Source organism: Apis florea, unplaced genomic scaffold (genome assembly GCF_048593485.1).
Source record: "Apis florea isolate Af1SG1 unplaced genomic scaffold, ASM4859348v1 contig_3517_pilon, whole genome shotgun sequence".
Lineage (NCBI taxonomy): Eukaryota > Metazoa > Arthropoda > Insecta > Hymenoptera > Apidae > Apis > Apis florea.
The window spans coordinates 687,943-711,348 of NW_028256778.1; the positions used below are offsets into that span (position 1 = coordinate 687,943).

The following is a 23,406-nucleotide window of genomic DNA, read 5'->3' on the forward strand; positions in this document are numbered from 1 at the left end:
GAATCAGAAAGAGAACGTACAGTATGAATTATATAAAGAATTAGAGAAGATGAAACTAATCAACGAGAAACTCTTTTCAACTTTTTTCATATTTTTTTTCTTTCTCAATTTGTACAATACGAAGTTAATTCGAGATTTAATTGAAAAACAACAAGACAGGATTAGAATAGATAGTAAACAGTGCCTTTGAGCCGGTTCAAAAAATCAATTGACACTGATTGACGTCATCGCGAAATTTCACGGTATCCATTTGCGATTCTACCCACACAATTGCGATAACACCGGTTGAATATCGCGCAAATTGCTTCGAAAGAAATTTCTTTGATACGATTCCTATTTGAAAATTTCTACACTGTCCAGCGTTTCCATCCGGAATGGACAAAAAAAATAACCACGATAAAAATCGGATATCGAAGATAAAAATACCAGGAATACGCGTAAAATGAAATCGACGTATAAACACTGCGTTCATCTTGTCCATCGAGTTGAATTGAATAATAACAGAAAATACGTCGTTCGTATTTTGTCCGAAAATTATCTATCAGAAAATGAGAAAACTTGTAAGGAAAGACGAAGACAGGAAGGAGTTGTCTATCTTATCGATTTCTTTGCAATACGAATCGCATCGTCTACGAGGAACACGAGTTACTCAACGTTATAATCATAAAGGGAATAGATTTTTGAAATAGATAAACACCGCAGTATTTTATCGATCATTTCATTCGCGAAACGCGAGAATATAATAATTCAACAAATAAACGATTTTTAATTTCTTTTAATTTCCAAAAATTGTCCACGATGATTCGACCATTAAACAAACTAATATTTCCCTCCCAAAAATATTTCAACCCCCTACAAATTTCCCTCTCCTAGCAAATTATAACATTTCCAAACGGAAAAAGAAAAGAGAGAGAGAGAGAAACAGCTCGATCGTAACATTCCATAAAGCACGTAAACTCTTATTATGCGTATACGTACATCGAGGGCCGAGTGTGTCAAGGCTGGACTCGAAACGTGATCGCACAGGTAATAATACAGGTAATACGTGGACGCGCGTATATTTACGCGTGACGTTTCTCGAATCCAACGTATTCTCTCTCTTGTCGGATATACAGTGATCGAGGATACGAGAATTTCTGCGAGGATATTATATCGTTGGATCGTCACGGATCAGCGGAGGAACGAAAAAGGAGAAACAGGAAGTGTTTGCGGCGTTTTCGCGTCGGAACGGTTATTCCGCGACGATGTAATTTCGCGTCTATGGCGTTTTCTCTCTGTCCCTTCGTAACGCCTTCCTAAACCGGTAAACAACGTAATCTTATTGGCCGACTTTTTGAAAACCGACGAAAATCGGTTTCTCAGACTTTTGTAGATATTTTTTCCCTTTTGCGTTCCTTCTTTCATCCCCGCCAATAATAAATTTATTCGATTTCGCGATAGAAAGAAATAAAATTATATACTTTTTTCGAAATAAATATTTCAACGAAAATACAATTGAAATTTTTCTTTAATCCGTTAGAATAGAGAGAAATCTTCTATTCTTCCGATATTTGAGGATTCGATATTTGAGGAACGGAAGCGGCAACAAACCATCCATGTCGATTTTAATTATTCGATAATCGTGGCCACCGATAACGAATGCGGCATGACCCTTTAATGAACCGTTTCCTAATCAGACGTATCCCATTAGCACCGGTATCGGGTTCATCTATCAAATTATGGAACTATCCTAGCTTCTACCCATTATCCCCAAGGAACAATGCGATACACCGGCCGTTCAATCATAATCGCGAGCGACGATCTTCGTTCTTTCTCGCCGATATTAATACCAACCCCCTAATTAAGACAAACAGACGCGGCCCTTATCTGCGGCGTAATTATCGCCAACTCTGTTAAACCGGATAGACGAGCACGAGTAGAACACGTACGATGGATCGAAGTATGATGGAGGCCGGAAGGAAGAAAAAGGGTTCGATTGTTCGATCGAGTCGAAGGTAAAAAAGGTTCCTGTTCCGTTGATGTAAAACGATATATCAAAGAGGTGGCGTTCCTTCTACGAGAATTTTCTGATTCTAGCTCGAAAAAACGTGCTACCCTCTAATCGACACACAGGCTGGTGTCGCCCTTTTATTCGCCTCCGACCATTTTCCACACGGTCTTACGCTCGATGGAGCATCCAACCTCCGCATTGTTACTTGTACATCGGCGTTAATCAAAGAGAAACGATTCTTGACTCTCATTGTTTGATCTAGGTGACTCGTAAACGTTGGAATTTTTTCTTTTGGGTTGTATAGGTTTTATGTCGAAACAAATTGAAAATTATTGGATCATTCTTTTTCATTTCAATTCACTTTCTAAAAAGCGGAAATGTTATATACGTATTTCATCCTATTAAACGTGTAATTTTATGCAATTATGAGAAGACAGAGGGGTTTGTAGGTTTTTTTTCCTATCTTTTGAAATAATCTTGCTCGTAATATTCGCATAAATGTTTATTCAATCAAGTCAAATTCGGTGCAATACGTCATATTTTCAATTCAAATAGGATGTAATTATTTACAATTCCATAATAAAAATGATTCGACATATTTTATCCTGCATAATTATCAATTAATTCCGCAAAATCGTTTCTGAAATGATTATTATTAACATTTGCTTTTTAAAAGCAAACGTTACTGTTTAATTATTCAGATTAATGAAGAAAAAAAAAATCGTCCCAAGTGATCCTACTAATAAATCGATCAGAAAGATCATCCTTTGATCCTATCGAATTCCTTTCTCCGTTGCACGATTATAAATATGCAAATATTCTGACTCGAAGTCTGGCACGGCGGACCCGGTCTTTCGGGCGAATGGGCAACACCCAAAGGTGATTTCAAATGCATCGAAGATACGATTGTTTCGGGGCCCACTTTGCACGAACAATCTCGCGGTACGTGATTTCTCTGCCAACAGGTTCCGAGGTGAATCACTCGTGACTCACGCACGAATTCATCCGCGAACCGAATCCCCTTGGAACAAGGATCGTGCCTTCGAACGACAACTTGGGCGACGGTTATCACGAATCCTTTCTTCAAATGTGACCGATATCGATACGTGAAACAAAGTCTAAGATAACATTCTTACTTTTGTACTCCATCGTGTACCGTATTTGCATTTAAGAAATATACCGGCGATGGAATCTTTGAAATAATTAAAAAAAAGTCTTGCGAGATTTTTACAATTTTAAGAGTTTTCTGAAGAAGAGTATTGAAGCGATAAGGATCAATGTTTTAATCATAAATGTAGAAAAAAAATTTAAATGTCAACAATTTTTAATTTTCGTCGTCGAAATGTATCGTATCGCGTTGCGCAAGGCTTGCAAAATGATCTCTTGACGAGCATCGTATTATAGATAGAAAAATGCAAATCGCATTATATCGAACAAACAGGAACAACATTAATCACGCGTGCTATTTATCCTTAAAAAGACGTATCGCGGACTCCTCCTACAAAACCGACAAAGGGTGGTTACAAAACAAGAGTAACACCTGGAAAAGTGTTCCACGGTTGATTCGAACAGATCAAGATCTCGAACGCCATAAGTCCTTCCATAAGTTTGACTCGCGCACAATGGCGTGCGTAATTACGAGCAAGGATAAGGCGAAATGAAACGTTGTTGCTGTCACGGCGAGTTTAAAGCGCTTTTAAAACCGAATAGAATAGGCGACGACCGGTGATCGTTACGCGTTTGCCAGAAGAACAAACTTTCGCCATTCGACGAGACCGGTTGTTGAAAAGGCGGCGAGTTTGCTCAATGCGCAATCGTTTCTTAGAAACTGTTCCGTAACGCGTTAAAAACGGATCGATCACCGATGGTGGTCGGTTCAAGGGAACCTTTGTTGTTCCCAAATTGATCGAACGGAACGTAAAACGATATCACTTTTCCTACGAAAAAATTTCTAACGCGTAATTAATATTAACTTTTCGATAAAACCAATAATATCAAATTTTCACGTTATATATTGTATTATGGATTTTACTTACACGCAATACTACCTGCTCCGCCGTGAATTTGAACGAAACTAAACTGTTTACAATCTAATAGATAAGTCACAATCAACATTCTACGTTTATTGCTTCTGTTTAACCTCTACAATATACACGTATCATTATTATTCGCCTTATCCATTCCAATTAAAATTCCAAGAAAATTTTAATCTATTATTTCAAACTTGTCTAATAAACATATACTTTCATTGTTTTCAAAATAATAGATCCTCGAGTACTGATACCTATATATACATGTATACACATATATTTCAAGTTTCTTACTATACTGTTTGAATAATCGAACGATCAGGGAACGGTGGGTCGTCGAATATCGAAGGCTCCTCCACCGAATCGTATTCCACGCGTGTCCCTCGCGTAATTTTCGCGCCAACCGTTCTGCGGATTCCCTTTGCCGAGTGTGTGCGGAGTCGGTAACGGGTACACGCGGTATGATGCACGGCCCAACCAGTTCAGGGTAACGCGCAATAACTTACACGGTTATGGTCCTTAACTCTATCCCATCGCGCCATGGAAATAGTTGGATTAATGAGATTTCGTTGGAACCGCTTCCACGAGATTATTAACGGGCTGAACAACAGTGTGTTGGCGATTTCTCGGATTCCACGATGAAGATATTCTTCTCGTGGATCGTCAGAGACAGAGAGAGATCTTAATTGTCCTGTATAATTCGAAAAGCGATACAAATAAAACCGAATTTTTATAAATTTGGAGAAGAGAAAATTAATTTTTGCTAAGATTAAAGGAATCTTAAGATATATAGCATTCTATTAGAAATGAAAATTTCTCGTTTCTAGGAATCCCTTGTCACTTTCAATCGAGGACGAATCCTTGCTTCGATACGTTTACGCGAAATGAAATTAGACGGAGGAGTTCGATGGAAAAATGAACAATTCGATCAATTAAGAATTAACGAAGAAATAAGAAACTCGGCTGTGTTTCTCTCCTAGCACGATCGAGGAAGAGAGAGAGAGAGAAGAAAGGGAGGGAGAAGGAAGAGAGAGAAATCAGCTTTCTGCAATTAATCGCATCAAGGACGACTTTCCCAGGCTTGAAGAGATGTCGAGGGAAAATTCATCGAATCGAGTCGAATCGAGCGAGTTGAAGAGGCACAATGGGTTGATCTCTTTAATTGAAACGCTTTAATTAAAAGAAGGTTCCAGGAAAGAATGAAGAAAAAAGAAGTGGGAGGTCAAAAGTAGGAGAAAGAAAAATTGGGGAATTGAAGAGAATCGAAGAAATTCGTTGTCGTTAACGCTGTCGACTCTTTATTTCAACAGAAACAGAATCAAGGAAACTGGATTCTCAAAAGATTCGCGCAATGTAGTGTAGTTTTACTAATGAATGGAATTGGAAGAGTAAAGAAAAGATGTTTTATTCTCACTTAGTGAGTGTAAATCGTGTAGGTGAAATCAAGTTGGTAATATAAATCTGAGATGGATCGCTCTACATATAACTTTCTTATTAAGTTAGTTCAGTTTTGTTGTATTCACAAGTATAAATTCATTAAATTTATTAAAACATTTGTTTAAAAATATATATATATATATTATGATTTCTCTACAGAAGTCCATTGTAATTCAAATAATCTAAATGGTTTAATTAAAACTATTGTTTCAATTTATCATATAGTTATTTAAAAAAAAAAGAAACAATTATTATATCGATCATTGATATATTATATCATAAACAAGAATAAAAAAAAAAATGATTTATTTTTTTCCATAATTATTAAGACGCGTAATTTTTTTTAATAAAAGTAGAAATGGAAAATTGAAAAACACCAGCGAGAAAGAATATTTATATTTGAAATATCAAAGGCTTCTCCTTCTCATCATTGCCTACGAAATCTCTCAGTGGGTCGACGTTCACCGATCCAACGAACAGGCCGCTCTGTATTCTCATCCGATATTTTTCCCGCTTTCTATTCCCTTTTTCGGGAGAGCCCCACTTTCAGATCGGTCGTGATAATCGGCCTGTTTCGTATGCAAAGACCCAGCCGTGATACTGTTATTGTTCCTAAATGAACGTTCGGCCACAGAATACCGGAGGAATTCAATCTTTTCGAGGAAGAAAGAGCGAAACATGAATCGATGAATATAGAAAATTTAAACAAACTATCTAGAAGAGACTGATAGTTTTTATTTTCTACGTGAATTTAGCAAAGAGAATAAGAATAAAACGATAAATTCTGAAAAAGTACAAAAGGGGAGTTAACGAAAAAGAAATAGATTCACGCTGAACAATGGATTATTAATCAGATCTAGTGTCTTATTCTAATTTCATTATTAGTTAGTTTTTAGTTACTTTAGCACTACCTAGTTATTCTAGTTGTTGATGAATTAATCTATTTTAATTTGTTGATAAGAAACATTATTCTTTTTGTGAATAGATAATTTAGATTAATCAATATTGTGATTAGATTAAATTTCTTTAAATCAATTAATTATTATTTTAATAAAGAAGTTGCTAGTAAAATGTGCAATAATATTTTGAAATGGAAATTTGTTTACGAAATATAAAATATACACGGTATAATATGCACTGAATAAATTGCAAGCATTGTAAACATATGAAATTTTATTCATATGACAAAGAAAATAAATATTTTGTTATATATTACGTTATTATAAAATCAACAATAAACAAAAAGTAGTTATAACTCATAACATTTCTTCCACTATTCATTTTAAACAAAACAATATTTAATTTTGAAGTCAAATTAATAATCGAAAAACATGGAGCCATTATTAAGATCCTAAATGTATGTCTTAATGATGAAATAATGAGAAAAAATACGGCTATTGTATATTGTAGCCAGTATTTTTTTACGTTTGAAAAAACTGATGACTGACCATAAAGGAAAAAAATGGAAAAATTCGAAGAAGATGCAACGAAAATCGACCTGGACCGAAACAGCGGGAAGCTCTGACAGCCACGAGGTGGCTGCTTCCAAATTAGCATTTCAATTTGTCCGCGCAGGTGTTTCACAGACAGCAGTCGCGACAACGACACAACTACGATCAACGACTCGAGTCGAATCGTCAGCCGGTGAACACCTGACATTTTCGATGCAAAGCCTCCGTGGAATACACCGAGTAACATTTACATAGTCATCCATACCATCACGTCTTATCTTAGCCTCTCTAAACCGATAAATGAACGTTATTTTCCGGGTCGAAAGTGTGAATCGATCACCAAGACAAAGTTACAGGATCGATTGAACCATTTACTTTGTCGTAAAAGTGAACGATATACAAACGTGGATAAAGTAAGCGATTCATTTGTGTACAGAACATTATGTTAATTTGACGATATTTTTCAATTTCTTTTGGTATTAACATTTGTTTATTTATTATTTTCTTAGATTTATTTTTTCTACACGGAAAGAAACAAAATTATACAAAAAGAAAAACTAATTAAAATATGCAAATTATTTATATTTATATTTTGGGAATAACTATTGTGATAATTGTAATTTATGCAAATAAATAAAGATCTAAGTTTCGTTTTAAAAATTTCTTTTAAAAAAGGCAATTTGATTACTTTATGTTTTTTATCTAATTTTTAAAAATTTAATCAATTGTAACTGGCTTTTTTCCTAACAGTTTTCAAATATTTATGGCAGATAGTGGTCGAACCTAACCTCAATCTAATTAGTTTACTATTATAACATGGCTATCTGTTAATTTATCGATACCACGACATATATATAGTTCAAAAGCAAATGACAGACTTAATCCTGTGATTAAACAAGGTTTTGCATCATGCTCGGTTTTCGAGTCGAGCGAATTTCGAAACAATCGCATTAATCATTTGTCAGAACCCGTTTCTTTTATGAAATCGAAAACAATGAATATAAATCCGCTTGAAATGCGGCACGTTATTATCAATTATGCCCACATTAAAATAACTAGAAAATTTGGAGTTGCATTATTGTAATATTGTTTACGACCCAGCAACAAAGAAAGTGTGGAAAACGCGTGTCGAGATGTTACAGAATGATGCAAATATCAATACCAACTATTATCCAACCTACGTACACGACGTTCTTAGCCAATGATCTATCTTATTTATGTATAAAATGCAATAGACATTGTATCCAACAACAAAGAGAATAACGATTTAAAATGATGTTCGTCTAACAAATAGGTTAGGTATTATAACATGATTCCTTTGATGACAACGTATATAAGATTTTTCCTACTCTTGATTCAAAGAATATATATATATATATGTGTGTGTGTGTGTGTGTGTGTATATTGTAAAAATGCATTTTTATGCAAACACAAAATTTAATATAGATAAACATTTAAAAAAAAATGTATTGTAATAAATCGTTCAAAAGTATATGTATATCGTTTCATTGTGAATAGAACGATCTTTTATAGAAAAAAATAATATATATATTGTTATATAAGAACCTAAAAGATAAATGCAATAATTAACAAGATATATAGATTTTTTCTTTTTTTAAAAATTTTCTTACCTTAACGTGCGTTGTGTAGTCTTCATTTCTGGCTATTTCTTTGCGAATTCTTTAAAGAGACCCTTAGCGTTGATCCATCGATTCGTTTCGAAGTTCAAGCACACGGAAATAACGACTAAGATGAAATAAAAACGAAACAAAATACACAAACTCAAACACGCACACGTGGAAAAAAAAAGAACACTGGTTTCAACTACTTGCTTTGTGTTTGCTTTCAATTTTTATGATCTCGACCCGATTAACCACTCCATCGCGTTATTTTTCACATGAATCAAGTTATATACGAAATAATCGCGATTAAATTCACTGGTTAGTAACGTAATCGTGACTGTAATGAGTAGGAAACGTAATAAGAACACAAATTTGGCCACTTTAAACGATCTCTTAAAATTCAACAATGGCGATTCAATGTCTTCCACTAATCGACAATGCGATACTGGCTTTCGATTCCAAATTATCGAAATCGTACAATCGATTATCGATAGCTAAAAAGAAGTCGAATAGTAGCACACGATTATTTCCATAGAGTGCGCGGCAGTAAAAGATATAAATTAGATTAATAGGATTCGTAACTTGAAGGTTAGAAAGAATCCAGAGAGAAGCACATAACCTTTCTTTCACTAACCTGATAATCCTGTAACTTTGATAATCTTGATATCCACGATAAATTCTTCGAAATCCTTGAAATAATCAATTCTTTCGTTCATTTTACTTTTTCAGAATACATTTTGATCTCTCATATGCTCCAACAACGATTGGCATGATGATTGTCGTTTCACACGAGTCTATTCGCTCGCACGTGTCGCCGATTTTAACAATTATTGACAATTGATTTTTTCTCTCGTAGAACTATCTTTGGTATCCTCCAAAAATTGATATCAAGCGATATAAAGGCCATATATTTTAACGTAAACATCACGTTTACATAAAGAGGATGAAAAATATATCTTATTACAAACGTTTCTTTTAACTTTATGCACTAAGATTTTTTAAACTCTTTTCCTTGAATGAATCACGAGTCGCATTCGCAACATAGGCACTCAAACCCAAGTACTCTGTAAACACCAAAATACTGTATTTGAAATCTTCGAATATATTCGAATACAAAAGCGTGCCACTTAACAAATGACCGATGCGTTCTCCTAGTAGGATTAGTTTATGCAATAAACACGGAGGGCGTTTCAGTTTCGCGGGAAAACAATTAGAAGCTCACTGTACCAAAACATGCACGGGAAATCTTGCAGCTATTTTGAACAGGTTGACACAGAAGACATCGGTTTAGAAAACCAAAAAACTTGGAATCACACGGCAGGTGCAAGAAGGTGCCGGTAGAGGAGAAGCAAGCGACCTCCTCTCTCTGCCCAGGTCCCAACCGAGAGGTCCACCGTACGAGGACTGGTTTCACGAGACTCCCCGTGCTCGACCGGCCAGACTACTTCGGACACGACAGAGGGAGAGGGAAATACACAGAAAGAGTGTGTTCGACGGAAAGGCGGGAGGAAGCGAGAGGCGAGGAGCGTGTAGAGAGCGGACTCGTGGAGTGTGGGTCCCGTTCTTCGGAGAGAGGCTTACTCCATCGAGCGCGAGGAAGTACTGTTACTTAGACAGAGCCTTCAGGGCTCGCAACATGCTGCAAAACGCGAGGTAAAGATCAAGACGCGGTTCATACAATTCCATCGAGCCATCTGCCACTGAAAAATCTGCTAGAATCGAGATTCGATTTTTCTGATTCTCTTTTTCTCGCGAGATATCTCTTTCGTGCGAGGTTAACGTCGAGACAGAGTAACTCTCGAAAAGTATCGATCGATATACAGTTGGAAATCGATTCACTCTTATCTTTTTCGACAACAATATACGTCCAAAGATACGTTGGAGACACGGTATGTTATTATGTTTCTAACGTTTTTGTTTTACTACGTACAATTTTGTACGTAGAATTATGGACACAACCGGTATTTGTTTATATTTCCACAGCTATAAATTTACTCAAAGCTTTGTTTTGAAACTAGCGATTGAACGATTCCGAGAATTTGGTCGACAGATATGCAGATACATTGAAAATTCGAGCGATTTTCCGTGGAGACCGTATTGCGTTTTACGAATGGAATATTCACAGGTCACGCGAAGCCACAATTGCTACGATGCACATTTCGATACGATATATCATGAAGAACGTGTACGCGTGCGTGGACACGCAGCAACGAATCGCGTGTCCTCCTTCACCTTCTGTTTACAAGCGAAATTTCGGCAAGACGTGCCTCGCGTAGCTACTTTTAACACCAGAACCCTGCACGTCCCAATTAAAATTCATGTCGTACACGATGCAACGATGCTATCAAATCCCTCCTTTCCCCCCGCGTTTTTTTAATTTCCCGTCAAAATCGAAAAGAAATTATAAAATATATGTTCACCGCTTGGTAGTCGCGGCTCGACTGGACGACTGGTCGGCTCCACGCTATTACCCCGCCGTACTCACACCCGTATCAAGCGAAATGGAGCCCTTCCGTGCTACCACTATCCAAGGTGCACCTATTGCCACGTACCTGCACGTGCTCGCGTATAACTCTTGCACTCGTGTGTGTGTATCATATGCAACGCGTACGTGTCGTTAGTGCATACGAATACTCGTACAGCCAGGTGTAACCGGTTTCACCGATTTTTTCCCGAAAAGCATTCGCGACCGTTTGTAAAATTGTTTGCCCTTTGTCGTTTCTTGGTATTCTCGTAAACTCGTGGAGACCATATTTTAACGCATTTCTCAAGCAATTTCGATTAAATGGGATCGTTTCTAAACGTGCAAATATGTAAAATTAGTAATTATCGATAAAGGTATAAAGATTGTAAAATAAAACTTAAAAAAATAATATCTTGATGATATTTTTTATTTTTTTTTTCTTTTAGTTTTTTAATTATCGATTGAATGGCAGATAATTATGTAGCAGAAAAGTTATTTGTTGTTTAATCTGTTTTGCGTAACAGGAATGCATTTTTCAAAATTCCAAACGTATAATCGTCATGCACTGGATAATGTAAGGTGACACCAAGGTAGTCCGCTACCTTGATGGAATAAATCGCGTCTAACATCCTCGTAATCAAGCTCCATCAAACGAAGCCTTCTATTCTCTGTCAATGTAAATTTTATCTGTAATGAAATTTAACTTTCTAACAATCTGTGAAAAAAGAAAAAGGAAAAGATTGTAAAAAAATATTATCCGCAAGACTTATTCCACAGTCATCAGACATTGTCATTTCACTTTCCACAAGATTTTTTTCTCGCGGCATTTCAATTAATCACATCACGAATTGAATGACTTCGTACCGAGAATGTTAATTATATAGAATTATACGATTCACCGAGTTGATTGAATCAATAATCTAACTTTCCCTACTGTTCCGTTGTTTTTATTTATAGTTCAATGAGCGTTCGATTCTACATTTCGTATAATGATCAATTTTTTCCCCTGTAGAATAACATAGACACACGTTTCATTTATTTCGAATGATAATTAACGATGGTAAAGTTGCAAAACAATTTCATCTCTGTTATATTACTATTATGTTTCCGTTGAGAGCTCGAGTAATTTATGATCCACATTTACATACAACATTCATAAATAAAATGAAGGTGCAAAGGAGGAAAAAAAAACAAAAAAAAAAAAAATACTTGATTTGTGTTAATCCGATAAGATAGAATAATGAAATTGCATTTAAACGCTATAAATTTCTGTCGAGCCCTACGCGTTGTATGATCCTTTGAAGGTGCAATATCAATGCGACGAAGCCTAGGGAGGCAATCTTTTGAATCGCCGCTTAATAAATTGAGTCATTAGGAACACGAGACAGCATACATAGCGAAAGTAATCCTTAATGTTGAACAGGAATAACCGCGCTGTAACTTTTAACAATAAAACCAAACCCCCAACATATCTTTGCGCCATGTAACATGATGTACGAGGTATATGCATAGCATAAGAGATACATTTCTTCTATAAACTTGATTCTATAGGGATTGTGTAAAAAGAGAATATTTTTTAACATTTTGTAAAAGATTATAACTTGTAAGTTTAGCATGTTAGTCTTTTATATTCATTATTCTTAATTAACAATTTATATTCCTTTAATTATTGATTACTGATTTTATTTGTAAGATGAAAGAGAAGGAATGTTTATGTGAAAAGTAAATAACTAGTTTTGTACTCGAAAAAACAGGTATAACAGTTGCTTAATGAATATAGTTACAGATGAGATGTAACACAGAACAAATGTAATTTAATATATTTTTTTGTTCCATGCCTGGGTGCACTACAGATCCCTTTATCACTTTAACATCATTCTCAATGTTATTTAGAATAAGATTACAATATTAATATTTGTGATTTTGTATTAAAATTTATAATCTATATAGTTGAAATTACAATTAAGTTTTAATAATCACAAAATCACAAATAAGAAATACAAACATTCTGTTATAAAACATATTGTGCAGGCATTTATTATATTTTATACACGAGTATATTTAAACTATTGTGAAACAGATAATTAAAATGGTTATTCTATATTATGTATATTTTTATTTTAGTGAAGATTAGAAATAAACTTTTTGTAATAATTTTATGATTCAAAAAAGAATTATTTTTCATTTTATCAGATTTTTATATATAATATATAAATTATATATATATAATTTATTTTAAAATCAATACCTTTAATTGATTACAATGTAATATTAATTCAATGATAAGTCATTAAAAATTAACATAATGTAGATTATATTTCTACAGATAAAATTATATTTCTTTAAATTTTTAAATTTAACGTTTTCTAAAATAATATTTATAATACATATAATTTTTTCAAATATTTAAAAATTATTTATGAAGTGTATAAATTAAAGAATTAAATAGTAAAATACAATGAAATACACATAATATCAAGATCAAATGTATTTTGAACTACAAAACTAAAACTATAAAAGTAATTTGTGAACTAATATTTTGTTTAGAATCTTATATTAAAATAATATAATATTAAATGTTACCTCATATTCAATAATAATTTAATTGTTCAAACAATTAACTTCATATTTTAGAAAACAAGATTTTGTCACAAGATTACAAAAAGTGAAAAAATAAATTTCACAAACAAATCTTTGATAGCATTTTTTGATAAAATGATTCAAAATTTCTTCTTATTTTTTTTATTGTCGAGCCTTCATTTGTTTGAATCCCATTGTTGAAAGAATTTCAACAAAAACACACACACACATTGAATATAAGGTTATATTTTGTACGAGATTGTCATCCTAAAAATACATTGTAAAACTGAGAATATATAATATCTATATTTCTTACGATTCTTTCTTAAAATTATTCTTAAAAAATATATATATATATATTCTTTAATTAAAATATATTATAGTTTTAAAAGAGAAATAATAAAAATATATTCAATTGACATCCAATACCTCGTTTGTGGTTAGGCGCCAAAAATAAATATGGACACGAAGAACAAATAACAAAAAAAAGATAGATATATGGTAAAAATTAGGGAACTAGCGTCATCTCTTGAACAATTCAGATGAAACAAATATAGACAAGAAAAAAAAACAACAAAACAAGGATAAAAATAGGCTAAATACTTAATGGTGGCGCCATCTCTTCGCTCCGGACAAAAGTAAATATAGACAAGGAAAGCAAATAATAAAACAAAGATAAGAAATAGCTTAAATACTTAATGGTGGCGCCATCTCTTCGCTCCGGACAAAAGTAAATATAGACAAGGAAAGCAAATAATAAAACAAAGATAAGAAATAGCTTAAATACTTAATGGTGGCGCCATCTCTTCGCTCCGAACAAAAGTAAATATAGACAAGGAAAGCAAATAATAAAACAAAGATAAGAAATAGCCTAAATACTTAATGGTGGCGCCATCTCTTCGCTCCGAACAAAAGTAAATATAGACAAGGAAAGCAAATAATAAAACAAAGATAAGAAATAGGCTAAATACTTAATGGTGGCGCCATCTCTCGAATTCTTTTATAAATATAAATTTGTCAAAACTTAATTGTGGCGCCATCTTTCGGTTTCATTTGAAAACATCATTCTTTTAATACTTAAGAGATGGCGCCACCATTCATTTTTTTACTCTTTTTCTAGAAATATAATTCTTTCAATACTCAACAGATGGCGTCCGTATTCGCATTATACTTTCTTTACAAATATAATTCTTTCAATATTCGGTAGATGGAGCCAGTATTCACTTTATACTCTTTTACTGGAAATATAATTCTTTTAATACTCAACAGATGGCACCAGCATTCACTTTATATTCTTTTTCTATCTTTTTCTGGTTGTTTATTTTCCTTGTCTGTGGTATAGCTACAGAATTGACAAGATGGAAAGTGCTACCACCTATAGGTTTCTTTTTACAATTATTAAGTCGAATCTGTCGAAAACGATTTAATACATATAAAAAGGTATTGAAAAATATATATTTATATTTATATTGCAATAATTATCACAAATAAAATTATTTATAATCTAAAAGTATATTCGTACAAAATATCTTATATAAAAACAATTAATAAAAATTGCAAAAAATTTAAACGTAAAATCATTGTTCTAATTTTTTTTGTTTGAGTTAACGTATTCGTTCGTTTTTGCTACATGTTCAAATGTATATGCTGTGCAGCAGCAATAATTTGAAGTCTTTGTAATTCAACTTTTTGTTCTTTTAATTTTAAAAGTTTTTTTTGAACTTCTAACTCACTTTGTCGTATTGCCATTTTTTCTTTATGTCTTTTTTCTTTATTTTTCTCCGCAAGAGCAAAATGTTTTGCCAATTCATCAAGAAATTTGTCAAAAAGTACTGTGAGAGTTTCTTTCTGATCCACTGCTTCATTTTTGTTGCTTGTAGAAGAATTTGTTGGCGATGCTGCAAGAGGATCTTCTTGTTGCTGATTGACAACGATATTGCTTGATTCTTCGTTCATTTGTTTTGGTAAGATGAACATGTATCTTGCAGAACCAGGTGGTGATGGAAAATCATTTTTATCCAAGTACATATGCTTTTTTTTTTCTTTAAAAATTTCATCCAACGCTCTTTTATGTTCCCATTGTCCATAATGTCTCATTCTACCAGGCTTTTTTAATCGTTCTCGAAACACAAGATTTTTGTATTTTCGTTCTAGAACACGCCATTTGTTCTCGCATTTCTGAGGACTGAAGTAAAATCCATGTTTTTGCATCTCAAGAGAGATCATTTCGAACATCTCACGTAAACTTCGAATCTGAGTCGATTGCCCTACCATCGAATGATATTTTTTATATTGACTAATAAGACATGCAGTAGCCTTACTGGTCCACAAATTTAAAGCACCAACATCAGCACTAGAAGGAATTGCGTTGTTACTTTCAAAACCGGGAAAACTGTTTTCGTGTTCTTCTTCAACATATCCTTGTACTGATGGTTCCACTTTGATTTCCATTTGTGCGTCGAGGGTTTCTCCTTTTATAAGAATATATTTACACATCAAAGTGATTTAAACATGTTTTAAATAAGCAGAAAACAATAATTGAAAAGGAAAGAACAAGTAAGTCCATTGATATATTTATTAACAATATAAAATAATTTTTAACAGTTTTAAAAAAAGCAGCAGGAGCATTCAAGTTTCCCGCGTAAAACAGGATTGTTTATTATAGGTATCTAAAACGTGCCTACGGCTGACTTTCGAAATATACGATATGAGCGCCAGGTATTCGAAACAGCATAGAATCAACAATGAATACAGGGCAATAATAGGACCTAACCTTGTTTGAAAACTAGTTTCTTACCTTTCTGTTCTGTAATATCGGCCATATTAGCACACACTCGTAACGTAACCTCCGTTCCAATCTCTGAGAGAAGTACAACACAAGTGCCAATCTCGGTCGTGGTACGGTCTTGCAGAGGGCCGAAAAACCAATGAAAACTAGTTCCAAACCGGTTTCATATTGGAAACTGGTTCCGTACGCGTCAAGAACTGGCGGCCATATTATCTTGTACTTACAAACACTAAAGATACGTTAGCTTTTCCAACCAATGAAATTGTACATCGTACGAGTTTTGAACATATTCAAATATAAATTAATTTATGAAATTACGCATTATAAACTTCTAATTTTAAAGGTTTGTATTAATAATAATGTAATTATAAAAAAAAAATAAAAAATATTTCTATACTTCCACGGTTATTTGATAATATTTTTTTTCCAAAATAGTTGAAAGTAATAAAATAATAAATAATAATCGATATTGAAGCACGAATATCTGAGAATAAAGAATCGCTGCCGAACTAAATAGAATGTAAAAGTGACGTAAAAAACACTTTACTATTACTTTATATGAAAACAAATTATTAAAACCACATTCCAGATTTTCTGATAACTTTATTACATCACTCATGTTAGATCATATTAAATAATTGCATAAATTGCATACGTTTCATGTAAGGCATTTCTATGATTCAATGAAACTTACATTATATTATGAATTTTTCACATTGTTAAAATGCATAGAACATTGAGTTTCTTTCTTCACTTTCCACAATACATCTTATAATTCATAATTAATTTGAATCTCTTATACAAAACATATGTGCATAAATACATACATGTTTATAAATATATATTTCTCAAAGTCTTTATAATGGTAATTTACTTTTCATTTAAAAATATTAGAAATTTTTAAAGTTATATTTTAATCGATTAAACGACAATCGATAAACGATTTATTGCAAATTTCTTGCATAACGAATGTAATTTTTACAAGATCAAAATTGATCGATTCCACAGGTAAATATATTTAAAAATATTTTCTTTTCTCTTCTTTTTTTTTTTTCTAGACAACGTCTAGAATATTACCATGAATCTTCGCACGCTCTGATAGCAGTGCCGACACCGGAAGTGAACTATTTCGTGAACCAGCCAGGGCTAATATAATCCCGTGCGTATAAAACACCACTCTACAATATAACGAGATAATAACACCCACACAAGAGTTTCGCGTAAAGCGTGCAATGAACAAACATTCCGAGCGGGACTCGCCTCGTCACGGAACGCGAGGAAACGAGTCGAGTGCTCGGGATTCCTTGTTTTAGGTCATCGTTCGTTCCGATTCTCAGATCCGTCCTGTTTTTCTCATATACTCATTATTATCGTTCACCGGATGCGCTTCCCCCTTGTTCTAAATGTGCTCGACACATGTAACATTTTTTTACTAACTTCGTTTAATGATAAAAGTCCGAAGGATAAATAGAAAATTGCATTTAATATCGTTGTTAAAATATTACATTGCGTTTAACTATAAAAATAATAATATTCAAACGATTTTCACGATAAAAAAAAAATAATGTTACAATAATACTCGTATCGATAATTTTTTAAACACTTATACGAACCCTTTTTCTTTTTCGCTTTATATTTCCCGCCCTCTGGAATCGAAGTTTCGCTCGCGATACACCCTCGTAACCCTAAACGCGATTTCGATTATTGGTCGGCGATATTCGATAGCAACGATATTTGATCGGTCGAAAGCGTAACGTCAGGGTGGTGGAGAGAGCGATAGTAAAGGAAAACGGGGCTAAGAAGAGGGGTGAAAGAGAAGAGAGATTTGGATGGGCTGTTTCGTGCTACGAGAGGGGGCTGGTGCATAGGAGACGGGAGAGAGAGGCGATATCTCGACAGGGACAGGAGTGGAGTGCGTGCGAACGAGTAAGGACGGCCGTGCTCGCCTTTCGTCGGCGTTTCGTATGAGTGCGTGAGTGCGTGCGTGAGTGCGTCCTCACAAGCAGATACTTTCGATTTCCAACGATTGGCGAACCTTTGCCGGGTACAACGTTGCACTAGGAAGCGGACATGATAGTTATCATAGAGTGAAACACTACGTGTACGATACATCGAATCGTGCTACTCGTTCCTTTCGATTTTGTGCGCAGTGTGCATGTGTGTATGCGTGTGCTTTTCTCACGACAGGTGCCTTTTTTTGGATTATTCTTTATTAAACTTGCTTCAGATTTCATATATATATATATATATATATATATACATACAGTCGTATAGAATCAATGGCTATTTCTATTATTTGCATCATGGCTCCTTGATAACGAGTATCTATCGAGAATATTTTTTTTCTTCAAAGTAAAAGGAAAAATGATATAAATTATTCCCGGCTGAACGAAACGTGTCTTCTGTCAACGTGCGCGTGCGATCGTACATATGTGTCAAAGACATCGATTTTACATCGAACGTTCGCAGCTGCTCATGTTCTTTGTTGCTAGAAGAATTTGTGCCAACAGTATGAACACTAAATATTGCGTGTGAAGAAAAAAATATTTATATTGACAAGTAGAGAATCGAAACGAGCCGAAGGGGATTGTGGTGTCGCGTAAACTCGGGCGCGCGTTTGCGAACGCGCCCATCGCGCGTCCAACATGGCTACCACCAGCAACACGACGACAAGCGCCGGTGAAACGAACGGCAGTAACGTGCCACAATGGAAAAGAGACTTAATACAGCGTCGTAGGCAACAAAACAAAGTTCTCGCGAGTAACGGGGCCAGTGTGAAGCTATGTTCCGCAGTAATTGGCTCGTCGACGACAACAACGGGTGGAACAACAGAATTCATTGATTCGACCGGTGTTCAAGAACAGTGTATAGCCGGCAATGTGTCATCGAGAACGCGGACGACGAGCAGCGGAGAAGATAGTGTGAACATGGTGAATATATCGAGTGTTAACGGTAGTAGTGGTGGAAGCGCCATAGCTGGTGTCGTATCATCTTCGCCGTTTTTCTCAAGAGGACCGGCGTGTGGCGCCATCGTCAGCAGCGGAACAACCGCCACCACGGACGTTGCCTCGACAGTCGCGTGCAACATGCGTCTCGAAGTGGATCTTTCGTTCTGCTCCGACTCGGAGGATGTTGCGAACGATACGATGAGTAAATCGTCGACGGACATGGAACGAAAATCGGAACAAGGTGACGGTTTGGAAATCGAAGAGTCCAAGCAGGACGGGAAAAGCAGTGATTTGTTGTCAAATTGCGACGAGCATCGTGGCTGTAGAAGCAACAAAGTGGAGAGAGATCTTCTCGCGGATTTGGCGAAAATGAAAACTGGTAAAATCGAAACAGAAATGGCGAGGAATCGAGAGGCGAGTGACGACGGTGAAAGCGACAGTTCGGAAGAGCTGCAATACGGACCGGGAATAGTGAATAAACTGAAGAGCAAATATCTTAACCTCACTCTCAAAGAGATGAACAAGAATCGCGTCTCGGTGCAACGTTTTAGACGCGCGGCGAGTCTCGAGGATCTTTTGGATTGTGATGAGGAACACGGGGAGAAAAACGTGAGAAAATACACGAAACGAACGACCAATGGTGCTGCCGCGAAAACCGACAGGTATAGAAACGCTTCCCGCGGCAATGAATCGATGAAACGAGCACGAAGCGTCGAAACGTTATTGAGGTACAATGGGGCGGATGAAGTTGGCAGTACCCACGGTGTATCCCACGGTCGTGCCACCACGACGAATGGTTTGATGAAACAGGAACCGGTCAACGATCATATTATCTTGATCGATCGTAACCCGGTGAAAATAGAAAGTCGATTGAGCGAGCTTGACAGGCCGAAACCCGTGAACAAACCGAAGAGGATCAAACCGTTGCTGGCGGAAACGGAAAGGCCGCCGCCGGATCTAGTCAAGACGACGATGAGGATCTTCGAGGGATCCGCGAGGAAGCTGAAACCAAAAGGCGAAGTTGCCGCGAAAGTGGCCACGTTCAAAACGATCAACGACACGTTTAAGGCGCAGACACAGAAGAAGGTAGGGCCGAAACCACCCATTCAACCTAAACCATTCGTAAACGGGAATTCCAGGCCGGTTCCAACTTCCCCGAAGAAGATCGTGTTGCCGCAGAAACCCACGGCGGAGTTGATCGAGACTCAGGACGGCCAGGAAGAGTATCACATCGATGGCGTGATCACGGATCCCATAGTGCAGTCGGTGTCCTCGGTGGTCAGCAAGTTCCAGCAGATCGAGAAGTCGCATTCCCCGTCCCCGTCGCCCGAGCCATCCTTCAAATTGAAATTCTCGCCCGCGCCCAGTCCCGAGCCTCAATTAAGTAAATTAAAATCCTCTCTGGAGATCAGCATCAAATCACCGCCCGTAACGCCCGTTCTTTCCCCCAGAATATCCTCGCCCAGATTGCAGAGCCCTTCGTCCCCGATGAAGGACACGCTTAGGCAGAGCTCGCCGCGCGTGCACAGCCCCCCATCCCCGTTGAAGGATCTGACCAGACAGAATTCCAGTCCCGTCCACAAACCGCCTCCGAGTCCCAGCAGGGAGTTGTTCAGACAAACGTCCATGCCCGACAATGGAAAGTTGTCGCGGCAGCAACAAATCGAGGAAAACGGGAACATAGTGAGCATCGTGGAACATCCGAGGCAGCAACAACCTACGGAGAGGATACAGAGTCCGATTGAACGAGAGAAGATCGAGGATAAGTCGCCGATCGACAACGCGAATCACAGCGACGATGAGCACGAGCGAGAGGAAATTGATGGGCCGAAGACGATCTCGAAAACGGCGTTGGAGAATATCGCGAGAACAGGCGTCACCATGCAATTTTGCTTTAGCGATAAACCGATATCCAACAAGAGTTACTTGCCTGGATTCAAGCAGAATGGGCAGAAACCAATGGACGAGCAAAATCAATCGGATACACGAACAGAAACGAAGTTGTCGTCGCTGGAATCCCGGGGCAAGTCGTTTTTGTCCGGAGGTTCCGCGAACGTTGTAACGGATCAAGAGACAGTCTCCAGGCTGCAAGAGAGATTAGAGTTGGACAACAAGAACGACAGGAAGAACGAGGATGTTAAGGAGGAGACGGAGACCAAAGCGAACGTTGAAACGAAACCAATCGGTGCTATCTGCAGTCTGGGTTTGATCAAGTCCTCGACCAACAGTTCGTATCCGCAGGGGAACGAGTCGAAGACGATAAGATGCCAAAAGACCGAATCCCCTCCCCAGAAACAGATAGGGATAATCAGACCTCTCGTATCCACCAAGACGCAACATCCTCAGCAAAATCTGAGCAATCGAGAGTTGGAGAAGAATCTGATTAATCGAGTGAAGAGCATAGAACAACCGACCAAGGTAGTGGTTAGCTTGAAGAGCGCGGACGAAATTCAACCTGCTAAAAAGTCGAATTCAAGTGGCGCCGGATTATGGGAGACGAAACCTTGGAACCAGCAAAACAACACCATGGTGTTCAATTTCAGTAACCGGAAGGAGGTGCCCGATTATATCGAGAACGATGGACTCATCATTAAGAAGAAACGGGAGAAGCCGAAGGTGAGTCATCAATAACTTATTATTTTTTTTTACGTTTATTGCATCTTTATTCTCTCAATTATACGAAATTGATCTATATATTAAGATCTTTGCGATATATAATTACGAATTTAATTACTCAATACATCGTTCAAAATAGATAGCTCGTTAAAAATACCGTTCAAGAGATCATGCAAATACTTTCTAGTAGCAAAAAGTTTCGTCACGAGATATGATTTAAAGTATTGCAGTTAGAAATTAAACAGTTCGTGACTGGATTGCAAAAAAAATTCGCTATCGACACGGTTCAATGGCGGCCCGTCACGGACGACTTTCTTTTCGTACGTGTACGTATAATTCAAAGCATTTCACTTTCTTTTAATATGACTTCGAGTCAACAAAAGCATACCGGTGGCATCGAGGCGTACGTGTTCTCACGCCGACGGCGTACGTAGAATTTCAAGTGATGTCTGAGCATGCGCGGCACGCGGTCACATTTAACCACCTCGTACGCGACATTTATTTGTTTTCCATTCCAGTGTCGGGTAAGAAGGATGTCGCGCGCTCGTCGTAAACTTGTCCCAACAGCTGATGTCGAGCGAAACGGTAACGCGACCCTCTAACAGATACGCGGCTCCTGTTCGATCGTAATCGTACACCTGGTTTCAAACTTCTTTATCGTAGAGTTCCTAGAGCTTTGAACCTTTATTCGGTGAACCGTTAACACGGCAAGTACACGTGGAATACACGATCGCTGAGTGATTTATACCGATAAATATAGACTTCTTTTTTTATTTAATATAGAGCTTATTATATAACCTACAATTATTTAATATAAATAGATATGAATATTAATATGAATAGATATGAATAGAATAGATATAATATAATATACGCCATAACACAAAGATAATAACCGATTTGAAGATGCTGATTATAAATTCATTAATGAAAGTAAATTAATAAAATAAAATTGTTGTTTAGATAGATTAGACATTGAATCTATTGAAATAAAATCTATGTGCAGGCATATAGGGTTTCGAAAGATTAATTTCTATTATCTAATTAACGTTATTATCGATCGATAGAACTAAAAGTGATTACGCGGAATTGGATAATGAATCTATTATTATATAGGATTTATTAAGAAATAAATTTTTAATTAGATAATTAGAAATAATTCTTTAATTGATATAAAATATTTTAATATTTATCAATTATAAATATTACTTTGAAATAAGTATTTCATTTTGGAAAAATAGGTTTCAAATAAACAATCTTTAATTTAATTACATTCCATATACATCTAAAGATACTCTAATTGTTTATATTCAAAAATTATCGCGTAATTATAATTAATAAATTTTAACATACATTATCAAGGATACGATATTTTTATATTATCATCCTGTAAAGATTCGTTATAATCAATACAAATCGATATCGATCAATTAGAATCCTTCTCGTATAAATGAATAAACTAAAAAATAACTCAATGAAT

General features: G+C 36.0%; 3 protein-coding genes across 3 annotated transcripts in view; 1 reads left to right on the top strand and 2 right to left on the bottom strand.

Annotated features, from left to right (window-relative positions):
• LOC100868065 (uncharacterized) overlaps positions 1-10,968 on the bottom strand; it is a 114,741-nt gene extending 103,773 nt beyond the window's left edge. The window contains exons 1-3 of the mRNA XM_086913961.1: positions 9,758-10,968; positions 9,165-9,594; positions 8,540-9,024 (exon numbers count right to left, since the gene is read on the bottom strand). Of these exons, the coding sequence (XP_086770087.1) occupies positions 8,540-8,565 (26 nt within the window). The 5' untranslated portion in view covers positions 8,566-9,024; positions 9,165-9,594; positions 9,758-10,968. The remainder of the gene's footprint in view (positions 1-8,539; positions 9,025-9,164; positions 9,595-9,757) is intronic.
• A 4,045-nt stretch (positions 10,969-15,013) lies between these two features.
• Positions 15,014-16,808, bottom strand: LOC100868388 (uncharacterized). Its single transcript, XM_012493970.3, has 2 exons — positions 16,372-16,808; positions 15,014-16,045 (listed from the first exon to the last, which is right to left on the bottom strand). Exons 1-2 carry the CDS (start codon positions 16,394-16,396, stop codon positions 15,201-15,203), a joined length of 870 nt encoding a protein of 289 aa, XP_012349424.3. The 5' UTR covers positions 16,397-16,808; the 3' UTR covers positions 15,014-15,200.
• Positions 16,809-18,266: 1,458 nt separating this feature from the next.
• The window catches only part of bif (protein phosphatase 1-binding protein bifocal), a 46,575-nt gene continuing 41,435 nt past the window's right edge, over positions 18,267-23,406 (top strand). The window contains exon 1 of the mRNA XM_003698602.4: positions 18,267-21,926. Coding sequence (XP_003698650.3) covers positions 19,008-21,926 — 2,919 coding nt within the window. The 5' untranslated portion in view covers positions 18,267-19,007. The remainder of the gene's footprint in view (positions 21,927-23,406) is intronic.

What these genes read in the sequence shown, in the direction of transcription:
- LOC100868388 (XM_012493970.3), bottom strand. Translation starts at nt 16,396, where the DNA reads ATGGCCGATATTACAGAACAGAAAG. An exon ending in CGATATTACAGAACAGAAAG is followed by an intron (nt 16,046 to 16,371) that starts GTAAGAAACTAG and finishes TTCTTATAAAAG; the next exon opens with GAGAAACCCTCGACGCACAA.